Genomic DNA, 22,208 nt, shown 5'->3' on the forward strand with positions numbered 1-22,208 from the left:
TATGATGGCAGTCACACATAAGAGATATGTGTAGACTGCAATATGATGGCAGTCACTCATTAGAGATGCGTGTAGACTGCAATATGATGGCAGTCACACATAAGAGATATGTGTAGACTGCAATATGATGGCAGTCACACATTAGAGATGCGTGTAGACTGCAATATGATGGCAGTCACACATTAGAGATGCGTGTAGACTGCAATATGATGGCAGTCACACATAAGAGATACGTGTAGACTGCAATATGATGGCAGTCACACATAAGAGATATGTGTAGACTGCACTATGATGGCAGTCACACATTAGAGATGCGTGTAGACTGCAATATGATGGCAGCCACACATAAGAGATACATGTAGACTGCAATATGATGGCAGTCACACATAAGAGATATGTGTAGACTGCACTATGATGGCAGTCACACATTAGAGATGCGTGTAGACTGCAATATGATGGCAGTCACACATAAGAGATACATGTAGACTGCAATATGATGGCAGTCACACATAAGAGATATGTGTAGACTGCAATATGATGGCAGTCACACATGAGAGATATGTATAGACTGCAATATGATGGCAGTCACACATAAGAGATACGTGTAGGCTGCAATATGATGGCAGTCACACATAAGAGATACGTGTAGACTGCAATATGATGGCAGTCACATAAGAGATACGTGTAGACTGCAATATGATGGCAGTCACACATAAGAGATACGTGTAGACTGCAATATGATGGCAGTCACACATAAGAGATATGTATAGACTGCAATATGATGGCAGTCACACATAAGAGATACGTGTAGACTGCAATATGACTCAAGTAAATAACAGCAACATGTTATATGTTCCATTGAAAATATAGAACATTACACACGGCGCTCAAAAATCTGTCAAAATGTTTTAGTATGACTTTGGTAAGCTATGAAGCCACACCACTTGATGGATTGTACTGTGCTTCAACATAGGAGTATTATTATGCTGTGTGTATAAGGTAAGACATATTATCTGCTGTTTTGTTTCACAATATTATGCAAAAGCAACTTTTCTTACCTTCTGGTACCTGCTGATCTGTATTTGGCATCTGCATAAGTCCTGAAAATTTGCACTCATCCACCTTTGTAGTCCGTGTCGACACCGTAGTCTTTGTCTCTATCTTCTTGTTATGTGACATTCATCCTCCACTGTTGCCATTTCTAATATAAAGTAGTGTCAAGTTCTTACTTATATCTGTCAGTAAACTCACCATCCATCCATCCATTTTCTCCTTTCGGGGTCGCAGGGGGGGTGGGGGGGCTGGAGCTTATCTCAGCTGCATTGGGGCGGAAGGCGGGGTACACCCTGGACAAGTGGCCACCTCATCAAAGGGCCAACACAGACAGACAACTTTCACACTCACATACTCACCATGAAAGCACTAAAACATACCGGTGTAGTGAGTGTACATTATTCACCCAAGGAACTTTACTTATTAGAGAGTTCCGGTTGGATGGTTTTTCACGGGACACATTTCGGGTGTTGTTTTTTCCGAATGAAGAGATGCTGCCCCGTTATTGATTGGAGTAAAATCTGAATGTCGTTAAAACAGTTAGCGCCATCTTTTGACACTTCTTCCACAGAAAGTGACTTGAAGATGATGAGTAAAACATCATCTCTGCAACATTTTGAGCAAAGAAACAGGATTACATGTTATTTACACCACAAGGAAGTCTTTTACATTTACAAAAAAATCATAATATGACTCCTTTAATGCGCCTTTTAATCCGGTGCGCCCTATGGTCCGGTAAATAGGGTAAGCCTTTAGCAGTGAATCGTTTAAAAGTAAGTCATGAAAAAAAAACATTAGGTTGCCATGGCAACCCTAGATCACCTACTTTGGGTGTAGCGACTTGGACACACCCCTTGTTGTATGTGCCTACTTGAACTTTTGTCACATTTACACCCAACGCTATTCACACCATGGGTGTGTGCCCCCCCCATACTGACCGTGTGTGTGTGTGTGTGTTATGTGTGTATGTCCAGCTTCCCGCAGACTTCAGCAGACTTCACCTGGCTGACGGCTTGCACCCACAGGTGACCTCCAGCCACTCAGGATGTAGTATCACCAGCGACTCCGGAAGCAGCAGCCTGTCAGATATTTACCAGGTGAGGCACGGGACGCCACATCCTGTCAGATATTTACCAGGTGAGGCACAGGACGCCACATCCTGTCAGATATTTACCAGGTGAGGCACGGGACGCCACATCCTGTCAGATATTTACCAGGTGAGGCACGGGACGCCACATCCTGTCAGATATTTACCAGGTGAGGCACAGGACGCCACATCCTGTCAGATATTTACCAGGTGAGGCACGGGACGCCACATCCTGTCAGATATTTACCAGGTGAGGCACGGGACGCCACATCCTGTCAGATATTTACCAGGTGAGGCACAGGACGCCACATCCTGTCAGATATTTACCAGGTGAGGCACGGGACGCCACATCCTGTCAGATATTTACCAGGTGAGGCACGGGACGCCACATCCTGTCAGATATTTACCAGGTGAGGCACGGGACGCCACATCCTGTCAGATATTTACCAGGTGAGGCACAGGACGCCACATCCTGTCAGATATTTACCAGGTGAGGCACGGGACGCCACATCCTGTCAGATATTTACCAGGTGAGGCACGGGACGCCACATCCTGTCAGATATTTACCAGGTGAGGCACGGGACGCCACATCCTGTCAGATATTTACCAGGTGAGGCACAGGACGCCACATCCTGTCAGATATTTACCAGGTGAGGCACGGGACGCCACATCCTGTCAGATATTTACCAGGTGAGGCACGGGACGCCACATCCTGTCAGATATTTACCAGGTGAGGCACGGGACGCCACATCCTGTCAGATATTTACCAGGTGAGGCACGGGACGCCACATCCTGTCAGATATTTACCAGGTGAGGCACGGGACGCCACATCCTGTGAGATATTTACCAGGTGAGGCACAGGACGCCACATCCTGTCAGATATTTACCAGGTGAGGCACGGGACGCCACATCCTGTCAGATATTTACCAGGTGAGGCACGGGACGCCACATCCTGTCAGATATTTACCAGGTGAGGCACAGGACGCCACATCCTGTCAGATATTTACCAGGTGAGGCACGGGACGCCACATCCTGTCAGATATTTACCAGGTGAGGCACGGGACGCCACATCCTGTCAGATATTTACCAGGTGAGGCACGGGACGCCACATCCTGTCAGATATTTACCAGGTGAGGCACAGGACGCCACATCCTGTCAGATATTTACCAGGTGAGGCACGGGACGCCACATCCTGTCAGATATTTACCAGGTGAGGCACGGGACGCCACATCCTGTCAGATATTTACCAGGTGAGGCACGGGACGCCACATCCTGTCAGATATTTACCAGGTGAGGCACAGGACGCCACATCCTGTCAGATATTTACCAGGTGAGGCACGGGACGCCACATCCTGTCAGATATTTACCAGGTGAGGCACAGGACGCCACATCCTGTCAGATATTTACCAGGTGAGGCACGGGACGCCACATCCTGTCAGATATTTACCAGGTGAGGCACGGGACGCCACATCCTGTCAGATATTTACCAGGTGAGGCACGGGACGCCACATCCTGTCAGATATTTACCAGGTGAGGCACAGGACGCCACATCCTGTCAGATATTTACCAGGTGAGGCACAGGACGCCACATCCTGTCAGATATTTACCAGGTGAGGCACGGGACGCCACATCCTGTCAGATATTTACCAGGTGAGGCACGGGACGCCACATCCTGTCAGATATTTACCAGGTGAGGCACGGGACGCCACATCCCCCCTCAACCGTTGTCATGTGACATTTCCAAGGCCTCTGTTTTTAGCTGGCTTGGGAAGGCGAGTATAGTAAATGTCGGGTGTGGCATCACGGATGTGGCAGCTAAATATCACCCTTGCATCAGTAGAAGAATATTAGTAAATGTCGGGTGTGGCATCACGGGTGTGGCAGGTAAATATCAGCCTTGCATCAGTAGAAGAATATCAGTAAATGTCAGGTGTGGCATCACGGGTGTGGCAGGTAAATATCAGCCTTGCATCAGTAGAAGAATATCAGTAAATGTCGGGTGTGGCATCATGGGTGTGGCAGGTAAATATCAGCCTTGCATCAGTAGAAGAATATCAGTAAATGTCGGGTGTGGCATCACGGGTGTGGCAGGTAAATATCAGCCTTGCATCAGTAGAAGAATATCAGTAAATGTCGGGTGTGGCATCACGGGTGTGGCAGGTAAATATCAGCCTTGCATCAGTAGAAGAATATCAGTAAATGTCGGGTGTGGCATCATGGGTGTGGCAGCTAAATATCAGCCTTGCATCAGTAGAAGAATATCAGTAAATGTCGGGTGTGGCATCATGGGTGTGGCAGCTAAATATCAGACTTGCATCAGTAGAAGAATATCAGTAAATGTTGGGTGTGGCATCACGGGTGTGGCAGGTAAATATCAGCCTTGCATCAGTAGAAGAATATCAGTAAATGTCGGGTGTGGCATCACGGGTGTGGCAGGTAAATATCAGCCTTGCATCAGTAGAAGAATATCAGAGCAGAAGGTAACAAAAGGAGTGCTTAAAAGAGCACATCTTGTGACGGTGAACAATGCGCCTACACCACAACTAACGCCCACACCACCACTTACTGTGTGTCTATTTTGGAGTTCTTCGCTCATAACACACCCTGTGTGTGTGTGTGTGTGTGTGTGTGTGTGTGTGTGTGTGTGTGTGTGTGTGTGTGTGTGTGTGTGTGTGTGTGTGTGTGTGTGTGTGTGTGTGTGTGTGTGTTTGTGTCCTGTGTTGACGTGCTTTCCTGGGACCACCGTGTCGTGTGCGGCCGTGCTCTTAAAGCCATCAGGCAGCCGCTGTGGAGCGCCTGTCTGAAAGTCAACAAGCGCACACACACACACACACGCACACACACACACACACACACACACACGCACACACACACACCCACACACACACACACACACACACACACACACACACACACACACACACATTCTTGTATTTGAGACCTGAGAAAAATGCCTCCCTCTTTCGGACCAGCCTTTCTAGATATATAAACATTTGTATTTACAACATTAATAATATACACAAACTATGCATATATGAAAACATTTTTAGTCATTTTAGTTTATTTGTATTTTTTTTTGTTTATAATAATTTTTTAATTGTCATCATTTACTTCAAGTTATTACAGTATGTCTCTGTATACATATTTATTGTATTTGTTTGATTAATTTTGGCCAAAGGGGGCGCATTTCAATTTCTTACACACACTTGTTATTACATATGTTAACCAGAGGGGGAGCACTTCAAATGTTTACACACACTTGTTATTTCATATGTTGGCCAGAGGGGGAGCACTTCAAATGTTTACACACACTTATTATTACATATGTTGACCAGAGGGGGAGCACTTTAAATGTTTACACACACTTGTTATTTCATATGTTGACCAGAGGGGGAGCACTTTAAATGTTTACACACACTTGTTATTTCATATGTTGACCAGAGGGGGAGCACTTTAAATGTTTACACACACTTGTTATTTCATATGTTGACCAGAGGGGGAGCACTTCAAATGTTTACACACACTTGTTATTTCATATGTTGACCAGAGGGGGAGCACTTTTAAAAGCGACACACAGTCCATGTGAAGAATGCCTCCTTTTTGGGAGCTCCCTCATTTAGATGGATGTCACCACAAATGAGACATTGTCTATTTCAGTGTTTTTCAACCTTCTGAGCCAAGGCACATTTTTTGCGTTGATAAAATGCGGAGGCACACCACCAGCAAAAATGCGGAGACACACCACCAGCAGAAAGGCACATTTTTTGCGTTGACAAAATGCGGAGGCACACCACCAGCAAAAATGCGGAGGCACACCACCAGCAGAAATGCGGAGACACACCACCAGCAGAAATGCGGAGACACACCACCAGCAGAAAGGCACATTTTTTGCGTTGATAAAATGCGGAGGCACACCACCAGCAAAAATGCGGAGACACACCACCAGCAGAAAGGCACATTTTTTGCGTTGATAAAATGCGGAGGCACACCGCCAGCAGAAATGCGGAGGCACACCACCAGCAGAAATGCGGAGGCACACCACCAGCAAAAATGCGGAGACACACCACCAGCAGAAAGGCACATTTTTTGCGTTGACAAAATGCGGAGGCACACCACCAGCAGAAATGCAAAGGCACACCACCCGCAAAAATGCGGAGACACACCACCAGCAGAAATGCAAAGGCACACCACCCGCAAAAATGCGGAGACACACCACCAGCAGAAATGCGGAGACACACCACCAGCAGAAATGCGGAGACACACCACCAGCAGACATCATTAAAAAACTAAACTCATTTGACAGTAAAAAGTGGTTGTTGGGTATGACTTTAAAGCATAACAAGCATGCATCACTATAGCTCTTGTCTCAAAGTAGGTGTACTGTCACCACCTGGCACATCACACCCTGACTTATTTGGACTTTGGCTGTTTTCCTGTGTGTACTGTTTTACTTCTTGTCTTGCGCTCCTATTTTGGGGGCTTTTTCTCTTTTTTTGGTATTTTCCTGTAGCAGTTTCATGTGTCTGTCTGTCTGTCTGTCTGTCTGTCTGTCTGTCTGTCTGTCTGTCTGTCTGTCTGTCTGTTTCTTTAGTGGGATTTCCTTACATCAGTTTTGTATTGTAGTTGATTTCTAGAACTATGTAACATGGTCAGCTCCTCATTTCTAGAACTATGTAACATGGTCAGCTCCTCATTTCTAGAACTATGTAACATGGTCAGCTCCTCATTTCTAGAACTATGTAACATGGTCAGCTCCTCATTTCTAGAACTATGTAACATGGTCAGCTCCTCATTTCTAGAACTATGTAACATGGTCAGCTCCTCATTTCTAGAACTATGTAACATGGTCAGCTCCTCATTTCTAGAACTATGTAACATGGTCAGCTCCTCATTTCTAGAACTATGGAAGCATGGTCAGCTCCTCATTTCTAGAACTATGTAACATGGTCAGCTCCTCATTTCTAGAACTATGTAACATGGTCAGCTCCTCATTTCTAGAACTATGTAACATGGTCAGCTCCTCATTTCTAGAAATATGTAACATGGTCAGCTCCTCATTTCTAGAACTATGTAACATGGTCAGCTCCTCATTTCTAGAACTATGGCTGCCATTAGAGGGCCGCTTGTAGCAGTAAATAATTAAGGAATTTGCCTATGAATTAAAATATTGTACTTGTTTTTACATAGAGCAGGGGTGCTCATTACGTCGATCGCGATCTACCGGTGGACCGCAGAGGGTGTGTCAGTCGATCCCCAGCCAGGCATGAAAAAAATAGTCCTAAAAATGAGCGATCATAAATCTTCACTATGACGTCACTTGATTGACATTCACAGCGGGAGGGTCTTGTGAGATGACGCTGGCTGCTGCCAGCTCATTATTAAGAACAAATGACCGACAGGAAGGCGAGAAACACTTTTTATTTCAACAGACTCTGGCGCCGTACCTGTCGTCAAAACTCCAAAGAGCGACTGCACAGTTGCACAATAAAAGCGCTGCTCCATCCTGCCTGCGCTAACAAAATAAGAGTCTCAGAAAGCTGGCGCGCACAAGCTAGCAAGCTACGTAGTTTGCCGCCAATGTATTTCTTGTAAAGTGTATAAAAAGGAGTACGGAAGCAGGACAAATAAGATGGCAAAAAGCTACCACTTTCATGTGGTGTTGGACAGGAAGGAGGACTTTTGTTGTCCTCCATTGGAAAATGTGGAGGTTATCATCACTACTGTCTGATTCCTATCAATGCAAGTCATCACAATCAGGTAATACACCAACTTATATTCTTGTCTTCATGAAAGAAAGGAATCTATATGTTAAACATGCTTGCATTATCTTTAATGTATTAAACATTCTTGTATTATCATTAAACACCTTTAATTTATTAACAATATTAACTATATGTGTTAAACATGCTTGCATTATCTTTAAACACCTTTAACTTGTTAACAATATTAACTATATGTATTAAACATTCTTGTATTATCATTAAACACCTTTAATTTATTAACAATATTAACTATATGTGTTAAACATGCTTGCATTATCTTTAAACACCTTTAACTTGTTAACAATATTAACTATATGTATTAAACATTCTTGTATTATCATTAAACACCTTTAATGTATTAACAATATTAACTATATGTGTTAAACATGCTTGCATTATCTTTAAACACCTTTAACTTGTTAACAATATTAACTATATGTATTAAACATTCTTGTATTATCATTAAACACCTTTAATTTATTAACAATATTAACTATATGTGTTAAACATGCTTGTATTATCATTAAACACCTTTAATTTATTAACAATATTAACTATATGTGTTAAACATGCTTGCATTATCATTAAACACCTTTAACTTGTTAACAAAAACATATATTTCATAAATAAGTAAATATAAATGATATATGAATGAGGTAGATCCCTGCGACTTGATCAATTGAAAAGTAGCTCGCCTGCAGAAAAAGTGTGAGCACCCCTGACATAGAGAGTAAAAAAAATTATATATATATATATATACATATATATATATATATATATATATATATATATATATATATATATATATATATATATATATATATAATACCCTAATATCATGAATATAATTATTCATGATATTAGGTACAACACTATGTTGTACCTAATATCATGAATATAATTATTCATGATATTAGGTACAACACTATGTTGTACCTAATATCATGAATAATTGTCATTTCCAAATGATGGGGATGAATATTTTGGCCATAATCTAATTGGAACTGCTCTGCTCTCTCCTTTTGTGTGGAAGGCACACTTTTGTAAGCACTTGGTGAAATCCAAGCTTGTATAAATAGCAGATGCTAAACATAACCTCCACATCCAACCCAGCACTTTGTATTTTGCTTTGGAATATTTGTCACAAAAGCTGTGCAGACACGTGCTTTTGAAGCAGGCAATATTGGAGTAGTCATGACGTCATACCACCTCCTGACGTGCTTCCTTCCTGTCTCGTTAGGAACTGCTGACTCCTTTTTGGGGGTAGGAGAAGAGCCAGATGCTTAATTACTGATCCTTGTGTTTAATTACTGATCCTTGTGTTAGTGTTGTTGGCCTGAGCCTGGAAGAGCTCCACACTGCCGCCCCAGCGTGTGAATAAATCATGAGCTGGTCCTACACAAGGCCTTTGAAAGCATTGATCCAAGAATAGCCCTGATGAAATATTCAAAGCACCTGACTCTTCATGCCGGCTCTACCTTTATGGAGTTTTCATGCGCTTTGTTGAAATACACATCTGCTGGAAGTGACTGAGCGTTGACCGTGTCTCCCCTCTCAGCTCACCTTTAGCTCCTCTTTTTGTGCACACAGATGATTTTTATCCCATTTTGACTCCCGCTTTGCTGCGCGGACTTCTCATGAAGGGCCCCGCCCACCAAATGTCCTCGCTGACACTGGCGTCAATCAATAATGAGCTCACACTCGCACACTCACACACTCACACACTCGCACACTCACACACTCACACATGGCCTTTGAGGAGAGATGGTTGTCACTTTGAGGGCATCACAACTCCTAGCGAGTGCTGAACGCTGACAACATGCATCTGTGGTTGGACGTTTTGCCAAGACCAGCGTTTGTTCCAGGAATGCAGCTCATGTCCTGGTGAGGTTGCTGCTGGAAGATGCTGCTTTGCAGCTCATGTCCTGGTGAGGTTGCTGCTGGAAGATGCTGCTTTGCTTGATGTCATAAAGGCTGTCATGTCATGACGTGCATCAACATCAACATGAATGACGTCCACTCCCAAATATCTGCTTTGAGGATTTTGAGGGCGCTCAAGCACGAGTAAGTGCATTACTCTGCTGCCCTTCCCGGGCTTGCCTTCCTTCTCGTTGCCAGACGTGGTAAAGCTTTCAAAGAACGGGCTGGTACTGCTTGCTGAAGGCATAGAAGGCAAGAAGAAGATGGTACTGCATCATTGAAGTTGGGAGTTAGTTAGCTGGTTTCTGCACATGCTAGCAGCCATTTTGTCCACAAACTATTAGTCACCGCTTGTGTTGTGACCGACTTTCTTGACTGAGGTGACGCGGCGGCCACGTGGCAATCAGACCACTAACTAGCTGTGATTTGCAGGCCACAGAGAACGAGGCTGGCGACATGGACCTGAGCGGCCTGCCGGAGACGGCCGTCGACTCCGAGGAGGACGACGATGAGGAGGACATCGAGCGAGCGTCGGACCCGCTCATGAGTCGGGATATCGTGCGGGACTGCCTGGAGAAAGACCCCATGGACAGGACAGACGACGACATAGGTGAGACCCCGCTTGACTCTTTGTGTACCGTATTGTCCAGACTATCAAAATGTTTTAGTAGGACTTTGGTAAGCTATGAAGCCACACCACTTGATGGATTGTACTGTGCTTCAACATAGGAGTATTATTATGCTGTGTGTATAAGGTAAGACATATTATCTGCTGTTTTGTTTCACAATATTATGCAAAAGTAACTTTTCTTACCTTCTGGTACCTGCTGATCTGTATTTGGGATCTGCATATGTCCTGAACATTTGCGCGTGTCCGTCTTTGTAGTCCGTGCCGACACCGTAGTTGATAATCTTCTTCTTTTTCTCTATCTTCTTGTTATGTGACATTCATCCTCCACTGTTGCCATTTCTAATATAAAGTAGTGTCAAGTTCTTACTTATATCTGTCAGTGAACTCACCATGAAAGCACTAAAACATACCGGTGTAGTGAGTTTACATTATTCACCCAAGGAACTTTAGTTATTAGAGAGTTCCGGTCAGACACATTTCGGGTGTTGTTGTTGCACTAGTGAGCCACGGATGAGGAGATGCTGCTCCGTTATTGATTGAAGTAAAGTGTGAACGTTATTAAAACAGTTAGCGCCATCTCTTGACACTTCTTCCACTCCCGTCCTTGCACGCTACACCGCTACAACAAAGATGACGCTGTCCAAGTGGAGGCACGTAAATAAGAGCGCCCACAAAACAGTGCATCCTGAAGAGACTGTCAGAAAGTGAGTTGAAGATGATGAGTAAAACATCATCTATGCAACATTTTGAGCAAAGAAGCAGCATTACATGTTATGTAGACCACAAGGAAGTCTTTTACACTTAGATAATAATAATACTAATAATAATAATATGACTCCTTTAATGTGGTGCACCTTATATATGAAAAAAGATGAAAAAAGAGACCATTCATCGGCAGTGCGCCTTCCTTATAACCCGTGCGCCTTATGGTCAGGGAAATACGGTACTTTCACGTATATTTTGCTTAAATCATCAAATCAGTTGGATTGGTGGGATTTCTTTTCCCCCTTTTTGGTTGTATTTCTTCTCGCAGCTAAACAAGTCACCATCCTCGCAGCTAAACAAGTCACCATCCTCGCAGCTAAACAAGTCACCATCCTCGCAGCTAAACAAGTCACCAGCATCACGTGATGACTGCCCATCATTCTGTCACAGCAATGCTGCAAAAGCAAAAGTGATGGTTGCTGTTGGTGGGATACAATTTAGGATGGGTTCCTTTCGCACTTGAACCCATGCGGTACCAATCACCAGTACCTCAGTCAGTACCAATGTTGGGTTTATGTGCTAATACATCTAAATGATATATGTTTTATTCAAAATGTAACAATGACCTGATAATGAGTGCATGTGCATTGTTATACTGTACAGTTCACTTTGTCCAGGTGTGGCAGGAAGTAGTCTTTGCCTTTAAATTGAATGTGTCTTTTGTTGAGCCCTACAAAGTGTTTAGACTGTAAGTGTTGTACTTACCACACATCAGCTCTTTGCTCATTAGTTGTCTTTTTCAATACCACATTTGGAGGGATTGGAATTGTGATGTAATATTGTTATAGCTAATCAGCTGAATGTATGTGGCATATCCAGCAATCAATCAATCAGTCAAAGTTTATTCATATAGCCCAGACCTGGGCATTGTGCGGCCCGCGGGCCGCATCCGGCCCTTTGTACGTCCCTGTCCGGCCCGCGTGAGGCCAATTATAAATTACAAAATAAATTTTAAAAAGCATCTATTTCGAGTGTGCAATACAACGGTGCTGCTTTTGTTTTGAAAAGCGTTATTTGTATTACTTCCGTGTGGACGTATGCTCGTGCGCGCAGCGGCAATCTCAAATTACAAAATAAATTTAAAAAAACATCTTTGTCGTGCGTGCAATACAACTGTGCTGCTTTTATTTTGAAAAGTGTTATATGTGCGTATGTCCTGTGAGGTAAGGCGCACAGCGACAAGTGATGCCCGCTAAAAAGAGAAAAGTTGATGACGAATGGCGTGTTTTCAACAAGACAAGTAAAGGTAAAGCTGTGTGCTTATTTGTGGTACACACGTTGCTGTGTTTAAAGAATATAGTGTAACGACCTGCTGAAGTAGATGTTGTCTTCTTGAGTTGCGTAAATGAGGAGTGAGGAGACGTGCGTGTGGAAGGAACGAGATATGTTGAGCTGTGTTAGTATAGCTTGCTCAATAAAAGTTTAAAAAGAGCGTCAGACTTGATGTGCACTTCTTCTGGACGCTACAATTGGTGGCAGAAGTAAAACTTTGCGCATACTGCACTGTTTGTGTGCTACGTCATCGGGAGGTACGTGCCACGTGAGGAGCTCGTCGCAAAGAGACAGAGAGAGAGAGAGAGAGAGAGAGAGAGAGCGCGTTTACAGGTGCAGCCACGCTGTTTGGCATGGAAGAATTCCGCCCTCAATGAAGACTCCCAGGTTTGATGGCAAGGCGAACTGGGAGGCATTTCATCCCACTTCTGACATCAATTGTAGCGTCCAGAAGAAGTGCACACCAAGTCTGATGCACTTTTTAAACTTTTATTGAGCAAGCTATACTAACACAGCTCAACTTATCTCGTTCTTTCCAAAAGGAAAACCAATCCTCACTCCTCATTTCCGCAACAGCAACGCTTCCTCCTTCTTCGCCAATCACCTTACAGGCGTGCTACGTTCACAACGTTTTCTTATCTGGTTAAATAAAGGTTTTACAACAAAGAGGATGCAGGATAAAGTGACAGAAATTGAAATTTTTGTATTGTAATATACATCAGGAAGTGTTGTGTAAGAAAGTGTTAAAAATAAAACCATCAAAAGCCATCTGCTTTTGTATAAAGATAAGTTAGGTTAAATGAAAATATTATTATTATTATTATCTATCTTACGGTATATCAAAAATAATTTGAGCAAAATTTAATTGAAATATTGTCAGTGTGGCCCTCCAGCAGTGCTCGGGTTGCTCATGCGGCCCCCGGTAAAAATTAATTGCCCACCCCTGATATAGCCCCTAATCACAAGTGTCTCAAAGGGCTGCACAAGTCACAACGACGTCCTGGGCTTAGATCCAGTGAAAATGAGCATGTAGCTCGCTCGAACAAAGAGTTAGCATGTAGCTCGCTCGAACAAAGAGTTAGCATGTAGCTCGCTCGAACAAAGAGTTAGCATGTAGCTCGCTCGAACAAAGAGTTAGCATGGAGCTTGCTTGAACATAGAGTTAGCATGTAGCTCGCTCGAACAAAGAGTTAGCATGGGGCTTGCTCGAACAAAGAGTTAGCATGTAGCTCGCTCGAACAAAGAGTTAGCATGTAGCTCGCTTGAACAAAGAGTTAGCATGTAGCTCGCTCGAACAAAGGGTTAGCATGGAGCTCGCTCGAACAAAGAGTTAGCATGCAGCTCGCTCGAACAAAGAGTTAGCATGTAGCTCGCTCGAACAAAGAGTTAGCATGTAGCTCGCTTGAACAAAGAGTTAGCATGGAGCTCGCTTGAACAAATAGTTAGCATGTAGCTCGCTCGAACAAAGGGTTAGCATGGAGCTCGCTCGAACAAAGGGTTAGCATGGAGCTCGCTCGAACAAAGAGTTAGCATGCAGCTCGCTTGAACAAAGAGTTAGCATGTAGCTCGCTCGAACAAAGAGTTAGCATGTAGCTCGCTCGAACAAAGAGTTAGCATGGAGCTCGCTCAAACAAAGAGTTAGCATGGGGCTCGCTCGAACAAAGAGTTAGCATGTAGCTCGCTCGAACAAAGAGTTAGCATGTAGCTCGCTTGAACAAAGAGTTAGCATGTAGCTCGCTTGAACAAAGAGTTAGCATGTAGCTCGCTCGAACAAAGAGTTAGCATGTAGCTCGCTTGAACAAAGAGTTAGCATGTAGCTCGCTCGAACAAAGAGTTAGCATGTGCATCAGTCTCCCCACGCTAAAAGACGTCACGCGCAGGCGTCCTCCCGAATGGGAATCCATCCATTCTGAGGACAGTCATACTGGACTACGAGTGACTGCCGATGATGATGATGATGATGATGATGATGATGATGATGTACCACCGCCTGATATGACAAGGAACACTTGGATACATTTACAGTTTTTCTTCACGCTGTGGCATTTGAGGACATTTATTTTCTCTGCCTTCATTTCTAAATACTTGTCTTCATGAAAAGTTCAATAGAAAGTGGTTGGGTGGCACTATTTGCAGGAGTTGTTATGCATCCAGCAGAGGGCGCTGTCTCACAAGTCAATTGTGTCAATATTGTCCCGCAGAAAGATGCTTTAACAAGACGTGATGTTGTGTAAGTGTACACAATTGTAGTCCTCTAATTATTTATTTGTGTGTACAACTGCTTTTAAAATGGGTTCAATCAACGTGAGTATCAAAAATAGCAGTTTTAGGGATTTGAATGGGTGTGTTCATTATTTGCGTTTACGACTGACGTGCTGTTAAGCCACGCCCACATTGTATTCCTTCCTGCAGTCATGCCATCAAAGCTATGACATCATAGCTAGCTTTCAAGAGGCTGAAGTGTAAATGTTGATGCGAGGAGGAGGAGGAGGAGGAGGAGGAGGATGCGTTGGCTGTAGCCTCAGAAAAGAGCGAGTGCCCTCATCCACCTCTTCCTTCTTCCTACTCTGTGGTTCATTTCCCCCGCAGTGCCTCCACCTCCTCCTCCTCCACCCCTGCAGGCTTTCTAGGTCACTTTTGCCACATGATGCACATCCTCTGCTTCACCTCTACTAGCCAACACAACTAGTGTTGTACAATATAGTACTAGTATAGTATATAGTACACTATAGTACTAGTATAGTATATAGTACACTATAGTACTAGTATAGTATATAGTACATTATAGTACTAGTATAGTATATAGTACAGTATAGAACTAGTATATTATATAGTACAATATAATACTAGTATAGTATATAGTGCAATATAGTACTAGTATAGTATACAGTACAGTATAGTACTAGTATAGTATATAGTGTAATATAGTACTAGTATAGTATATAGTGCAATATAGTACTAGTATAGTATATATTACAGTATATTACTAGTATAGTATATAGTACAGTATAGTACTAGTATAGTATATAGTACAGTATAGTACTAGTATAGTATCATGGTACTAATACATCAAAACAGTACTATACTCTGTTTGAAAAGTACCGGTGCACCATTTATTTATTTTTTACAGGCATGACGACGCACCGGCGTCACTTTGTGACATTGCTGGTTTTACGAGCAGATGAGCATGTTCGGCAGTGCACACACACAGAGTACTTGCACACACACAGAGTACTTACAAGCAGACACAGTGTGTAGACAGAAAATTGAGAACTGACACATTTTGGTGTAAAAAGTCAAGATAAAGGTGAAGTTCTAACACTGAAACACCCTCAGGAAGAGCTGCTTTAACACATGGCTAGCTAGCTAGCAGCTAACATCCATCCACAGTGTTTTAGCTACTTCTAAATCACTAATCCTGGTCTCCATGGCGACAAAGTAAGTTTCTTACAAGTAACATTATCACTGGAGGACGAGGAATGGCTAAACATGCTTCACTACACACCGTAGGAGGATACAATAGCTCACCACCGTCACAATGTAAACAAACACCATGGGTGGATCTACACCTGACATCCACTGTAATGATACCAAGTACAATAGTGTATCTAGTCGATACTACTGTGATTACATCAATATTTTTTTTCATCATAAAATCTTTTTTCCCTTTTTTTAATGTATATTATGTTTATAAAGTCAGTAAATATGTCCCTGGACACATGAGGACTTTGAATATGACCAATGTATGATCCTGTAACTACTTGGTATCACATCCATGTGTGGTATCATCCTAAACCAGGGGTCGGCAACCTGCGGCTCCGGAGCCGCATACGGCTCCTTGACCACTCTGATGCGGCTCAGCTACATACATGCCGACACCCCCGATTTTCCCAGGAGATTTATGGATCTCAGTGTCTCTCATAGATTACTCCCAGGGAAACAATAATCGTATTTACACTCTAATTACTAAATAAAGGGCGTGCTCTAATTGCACTGCAGTAATTGTCCTCTATAGCATTTACATACAGCGTGCCAGTCCAGCCACATGTTGCATGTTGTTATTACTTGCACACACAGGAGACAGCAAAGCATACTTACTCATCAGCCACACAGCTTACACTGATGGTAGCCGTATCAAACAACTTTAACATTGTTACGTTACAAATATGCGCCACACTGTGAACCCACACCAAAAAAGAATGAAAAACACATTTCTGGAGAACATCCCACCGTAACACAACATAAACACAACACAACCATTACCCAGAATCCCATGCAGCCCTAACTCTTCCGGTCTACATTATACACCCCCGCTACCACCAAATCCCCCCACACATCAACCCCCCCCCTCTCCGTGCGTTGGTTGAGCGGAAGAGTTAGTGCTGCATGGGATTCTGGGTATTGGCACCGTCAGTGTAAGATGTGTGGCTGCTGAGTTAGTACGCCTTGCTGTCACTTACGTGAGCAAGCTGAAATTGCATTCTACGTGTGGTCGAGCAGGTACACTGTTAGGGCAGACTGGAGAGGGCGCCAAATGCAGTGTCATCACGCTCTGATATTCGGGAGTCTCCCGGGAAAAATGAGAGGGTTGGCAAGTATGACGCTATCAAGCGCCATTCATTCAAAACTCGCGGGCTGCACTAACATCAAATTTCCACATTAAAGTGCGTGCCGGTGCGTGTGTCGGAGACCCCTGGTTAACATAGCACAAAGCATTTAAGCTTTGTATGCGGTGTTTTTCATTTTACATTTTTTTTGTGGCTCCCATTACTTCTTTAATTTGTGAAACTTGCCAAAATGGCTCTTTGAGTGGTAAAGGTTGCCGACCCCTGTGCTAAACTAATGTCAAGTATCAAAGAAGAGAAGAAGAAGTGATTATTACATTTGAACAGAAGTGTAGATAGAACATGTTGAAACAGAAAATAAGCAGATATTAACAGTAAATGAACAAGTACATTAATAATCCATTTTTACAGTTTGTCCCTCTTAATGTGTACAAAATAATAGGTGTATAAATGACACAATATGTTACTGCAGACTAATTAGGAGTCTTTGTTTGTTTACTTACTACTAAAAGACAAGTTGTCTAGTATGTTGAAGGACTAAATAATCAACATATGTTTCATGTACACTAACATTTAATGCTGTTTTTTTGTGGTCCCCTTTATTAAGAAAAGTACTGAAATGTATCGAAATACATTTTGGTACCGGTACCAAAATATTGGTATCAGGACAACACTATTATCGACATATTTGAGTTACATTTAATGATAAACTGATTTTTAATGTACTGAAATATTTTTTGTTACAATAAAGCCAATAATGCCATTTTTTTGTGGTCCCCTTTATTTAGAAAAGTATCGAAATACATGTTGGTACCGGTACCAACATGTTGGTATCGAGACAGCCCCAGTGCAAACTATGCCTATTTTTCATGTGCTGGACATAAGTGGGTTCTACTGCAGCTATTTGATGTGGTGGACATAAGTGGGTTCTACTGCAGCTATTTGATGTGGTGGACATAAGTGGGTTCTACTGCAGCTATTTGATGTGGTGGACATAAGTGGGTTCTACTGCAGCTATTTGATGTGCTGGACATAAGTGGGTTCTACTGCAGCTATTTGATGTGGTGGACATAAGTGGGTTCTACTGCAGCTATTTGATGTGGTGGACATAAGTGGGTTCTACTGCAGCTATTTGATGTGGTGGACATAAGTGGGTTCTACTGCAGCTATTTGATGTGGTGGACATAAGTGGGTTCTACTGCAGCTATTTGATGTGGTGGACATAAGTGGGTTCTACTGCAGCTATTTGATGTGGTGGACATAAGTGGGTTCTACTGCAGGTATGTTTTGGGTGACAGGTGAAGCAAAGCTGTAGAAGAAGACAAGTGTGAACTCCCTGAGGGTTAAAGTGTCAGCAGTTATTGCTGCCACTGAGTGTTCCATGGCAGTCATCTTGTCCACTTAATGATTTGTGTCTTGGCTCCCCGCTGTGGTGATGGTGGCTGCTGTGGTGATGGTGGCTGCTGTGGTGATGGTGGCTGCTGTGGTGATGATGGCTGCTGTGGTGATGGTGGCTGCTGTGGTGATGGTGGCTGCTGTGGTGATGGTGGCTGCTGTGGTGATGGTGGCTGCTGTGGTGATGGTGGCTGCTGTGGTGATGGTGGCTGCAAGAACAAAGAACTCATCTATTTAGGTTGTCTTTCTCCTTCTTTAACCTCCTCCCACTTCCTGTGTCCTACAGAGCAACTACTGGAGTTCATGCATCAACTGCCGGCCTTCGCCAACATGACCATGTCTTTAACCTCCTCCCACTTCCTGTGTCCTACAGAGCAACTACTGGAGTTCATGCATCAACTGCCGGCCTTCGCCAACATGACCATGTCTTTAACCTCCTCCCACTTCCTGTGTCCTACAGAGCAACTACTGGAGTTCATGCATCAACTGCCGGCCTTCGCCAACATGACCATGTCCGTGAGACGGGAGCTGTGTGCCGTCATGGTGTTCGCCGTGGTGGAGCGTGCTGGCACCATTGTTCTCAATGATGGCGAGGAGGTGATGCTCCTTCTTTTACACACACTTGGCCACACTTTGCTCTAAATGCGTTCAGTTTGCGTCTCTCCGGAGGCCTCACCTCTCGCACCACTGAATCTTCTCCCATTGGATGTATTTTCCGCTCTATTAAACCTGAATGGCGATTGTCCCGTGACACGACGCCGGTCCTCCTCCTTGGAACCCTCCGGCGACTGCAGCAGGCAGCAGGCCTCCTTTTTGTTCTCCTCTACAGTCTCGGTGGCCGAGATGCGACACCACTTTGAAAGAAGACAATTTGAAAGTGTTTGGCCCAACAATGGAGAGGAGAACTTTGCCTCTCAGGCAGGCATGGCCAATTATTTTCACTCGGGGGGTCAAATTTAGGGGAAAAAATGTGTCTGGGGGCCCATTTATCTGGTTTTTAGGAAGACTAATACAAACCTCACAATAATGTCTGATTGAATGCTAAACACTTTATGACAGACCACCTTTAAATTTGACATTGTTTTAGTGAATGAGACACCCAGAATGTACATGAAAATAACGAATGTGGGATTTACAATATTAACTATGAAGGATAAAACACTGAATATTGACAACATATGAACGTCACACACCCTCTCCATACACATATTTATATAATGCAACAAACACAGCTAAATATGAACGCTAAGGGTATAAACCCCACCTACAATGTGATATATGTGATATATCACTAAACTTTACAACTTTGTTATAAAAATGTCCTTCCACGTCTGTCCCTGACACCCACATTTCACACTCTGGAAACACTCTGTGGAAACACTCCCCACCCACACTGCTTGGTACCTCCTCTGAGCTGCTGTCACTTACATTACCATAGTAACTCATTACATGACCATAGTAACTCATTACATGACCATAGTAACTCATTACATGACCATAGTAACTCATTACATGACCATAGTAACCAATTAGATGACCATAGAAACTCATTACATGACCATAGTAACTCATTACATGACCATAGTAACTCATTACATGACCATAGTAACTCATTACATGACCATAGTAACCAATTAGATGACCATAGTAACTCATTACATGACCATAGTAACTCATTACATGACCATAGTAACTAATTAGATGACCATAGTAACTCATTACATGACCATAGTAACTCATTACATGACCATAGTAACTCATTAGATTACCGTAGTAACTCATTACATGACCATAGTAACTCATTACATGACCATAGTAACTCATTACATAACCATAGTAACTAATTAGATGACCATAGTAACTCATTAGATTACCGTAGTAACTAATTAGATGACCATACTACTAACTAGATGACCATAGTAACTCATTACATGACCATAGTAACTAATTATATGACCATAGTAACTAATTAAATGACTATGGTAACTAATTAGATGACCATAGTAACTCATTAGATGACCATAATAACTAATTACATGACCATAGTAACTAATTATATGACCATAGTAACTCATTAGATGACCATAGTAACTAATTACATGACCATAGTAACTCGTTAGATGACCATAGTAACTCATTAGATGACCATAGTAACTAATTACATGACCATAGTAACTAATTATATGACCATAGTAACTCATTAGATGACCATAGTAACTCATTAGATGACCATAGTAACTAATTACATGACCATAGTAACTCATTAGATGACCATAGTAACTCATTAGATGACCATAGTAACTAATTACATGACCATAGTAACTAGTATATCATGCAAAAGTGCAGATTCCAAGCATGTAAAGACTTAGTATAGTTAAGGTCATTAAAAAAATGATTTAGGAATGTCCGGCGGGCCAGATTGAAAAGCTTAACGGGCCACATGTGGCCCCCGGGCCTTGATTTGCCCAGGTCTGATCTAGCGACACTTCAGTAAACGTGACAGAGGTCAGGGTTCACAGGTTTTGAGGCTACAGTCCAGCCGAAAGGTTTGCCTTCACAGTTTCACCTTTAGGAATTTCTACCTACACTGGAAATTCCTACCCATGAAGCTAGCTGACCTCTGATTTATTTTAAATTAGATTAACATTTCCATATGCAGGATATCCGCTGGGTCTTAAAAATTATTCAAAAGTCTTAAATCAAACAATTTGAATTTAAGGCCTTAAAATGTCTAAAATTCTCCTAAAATCTCATTAAAGATTTTAAATACGATTTTGAAAGGTCTTAAAAATCTATGACCATTAAAGGCCTACTGAAATGAATTTTTTTACTCAAACAAGGATAGCAGATCCATTCTATGTGTCATACTTGATCATTTCGCGATATTGCCATATTTTTGCTGAAAGGATTTAGTAGAGAACATCCACGATAAAGATCGCAACTTTTGGTCGCTGATAAAAAAGCCTTGCCTGTAGCGGAAGTAGCGTGACGTCGCAGGTTGAAAGTAGCGTGACGTCACAGGAGGAAGGGCTGCTCACATTTGCACATTGTTTACACCAGCAGCGAGAGAGATTCGGACCGAGAAAGCAACGATTACCCCATTAATTTGAGCCAGGATGAACGATTCGTGGATGAGGAACGTGAGAGTGAAGGACTAGCGTGCAGTGCAAGACATATCGTTTTTCGCTCTGACTGTAACTTAGGTACAAGCTGGCTTATTGGATTCCACACTCTCTCCTTTTTCTATTGTGGATCACGGATTTGTATTTTAAACCACCTGGGATACTATATCCTCTTGAAAATGAGAGTCCAGAACGCAAAATGGACATTCACAGTGACTTTTATCTCCACGTCAATACATCGGCGAAGCACTTTAGCTACGGAGCTAACGTGATAGCATCGGGCTTAACTGCAGATAGAAACAAAAGAAATAAACCCCTGACTGGAAGGATAGACAGAAGATCAACAATACTATTAAACCATGGACATGTAACTACACGGTTAATGCTTTCCAGCCTGGCGAAGCTTAACAATGCTGTTGCTAACGACGCCATTGAAGCTAACTTAGCAACGGGACCTCACAGAGCTATGCTAAAAACATTAGCTATCCACCTACGCCAGCCAGCCCTCATCTGCTCATCAACACCCGTGCTCACCTGCGTTCCAGCGATCGACGGAGCGACGAAGGACTTCACCCGATCATCCGTGCGGTCGGCGGCTAGCTTCGGCTAGCGCGTCTGCTATCCAAGTCAAAGTCC

General features: G+C 42.9%; 1 protein-coding gene across 8 annotated transcripts in view; it reads left to right on the forward strand.

Moving 5' to 3' along the window:
• The window catches only part of rapgef2b (Rap guanine nucleotide exchange factor 2b), a 386,003-nt gene that overhangs the window by 240,629 nt on the left and 123,166 nt on the right, over positions 1-22,208 (forward strand). For 7 of the 8 annotated variants that reach the window (XM_062039897.1, XM_062039899.1, XM_062039900.1 and 4 more), the window contains exons 7-9: positions 2,028-2,150; positions 10,255-10,432; positions 18,911-19,047. In XM_062039897.1, the coding sequence (XP_061895881.1) occupies positions 2,028-2,150; positions 10,255-10,432; positions 18,911-19,047 (438 nt within the window). The remainder of the gene's footprint in view (positions 1-2,027; positions 2,151-10,254; positions 10,433-18,910; positions 19,048-22,208) is intronic. The other variant, XM_062039902.1, reaches the window with a different exon arrangement.

The sequence above is a fragment of the Entelurus aequoreus genome, linkage group LG28 (assembly GCF_033978785.1).
Source record: "Entelurus aequoreus isolate RoL-2023_Sb linkage group LG28, RoL_Eaeq_v1.1, whole genome shotgun sequence".
Taxonomy (NCBI): domain Eukaryota; kingdom Metazoa; phylum Chordata; class Actinopteri; order Syngnathiformes; family Syngnathidae; genus Entelurus; species Entelurus aequoreus.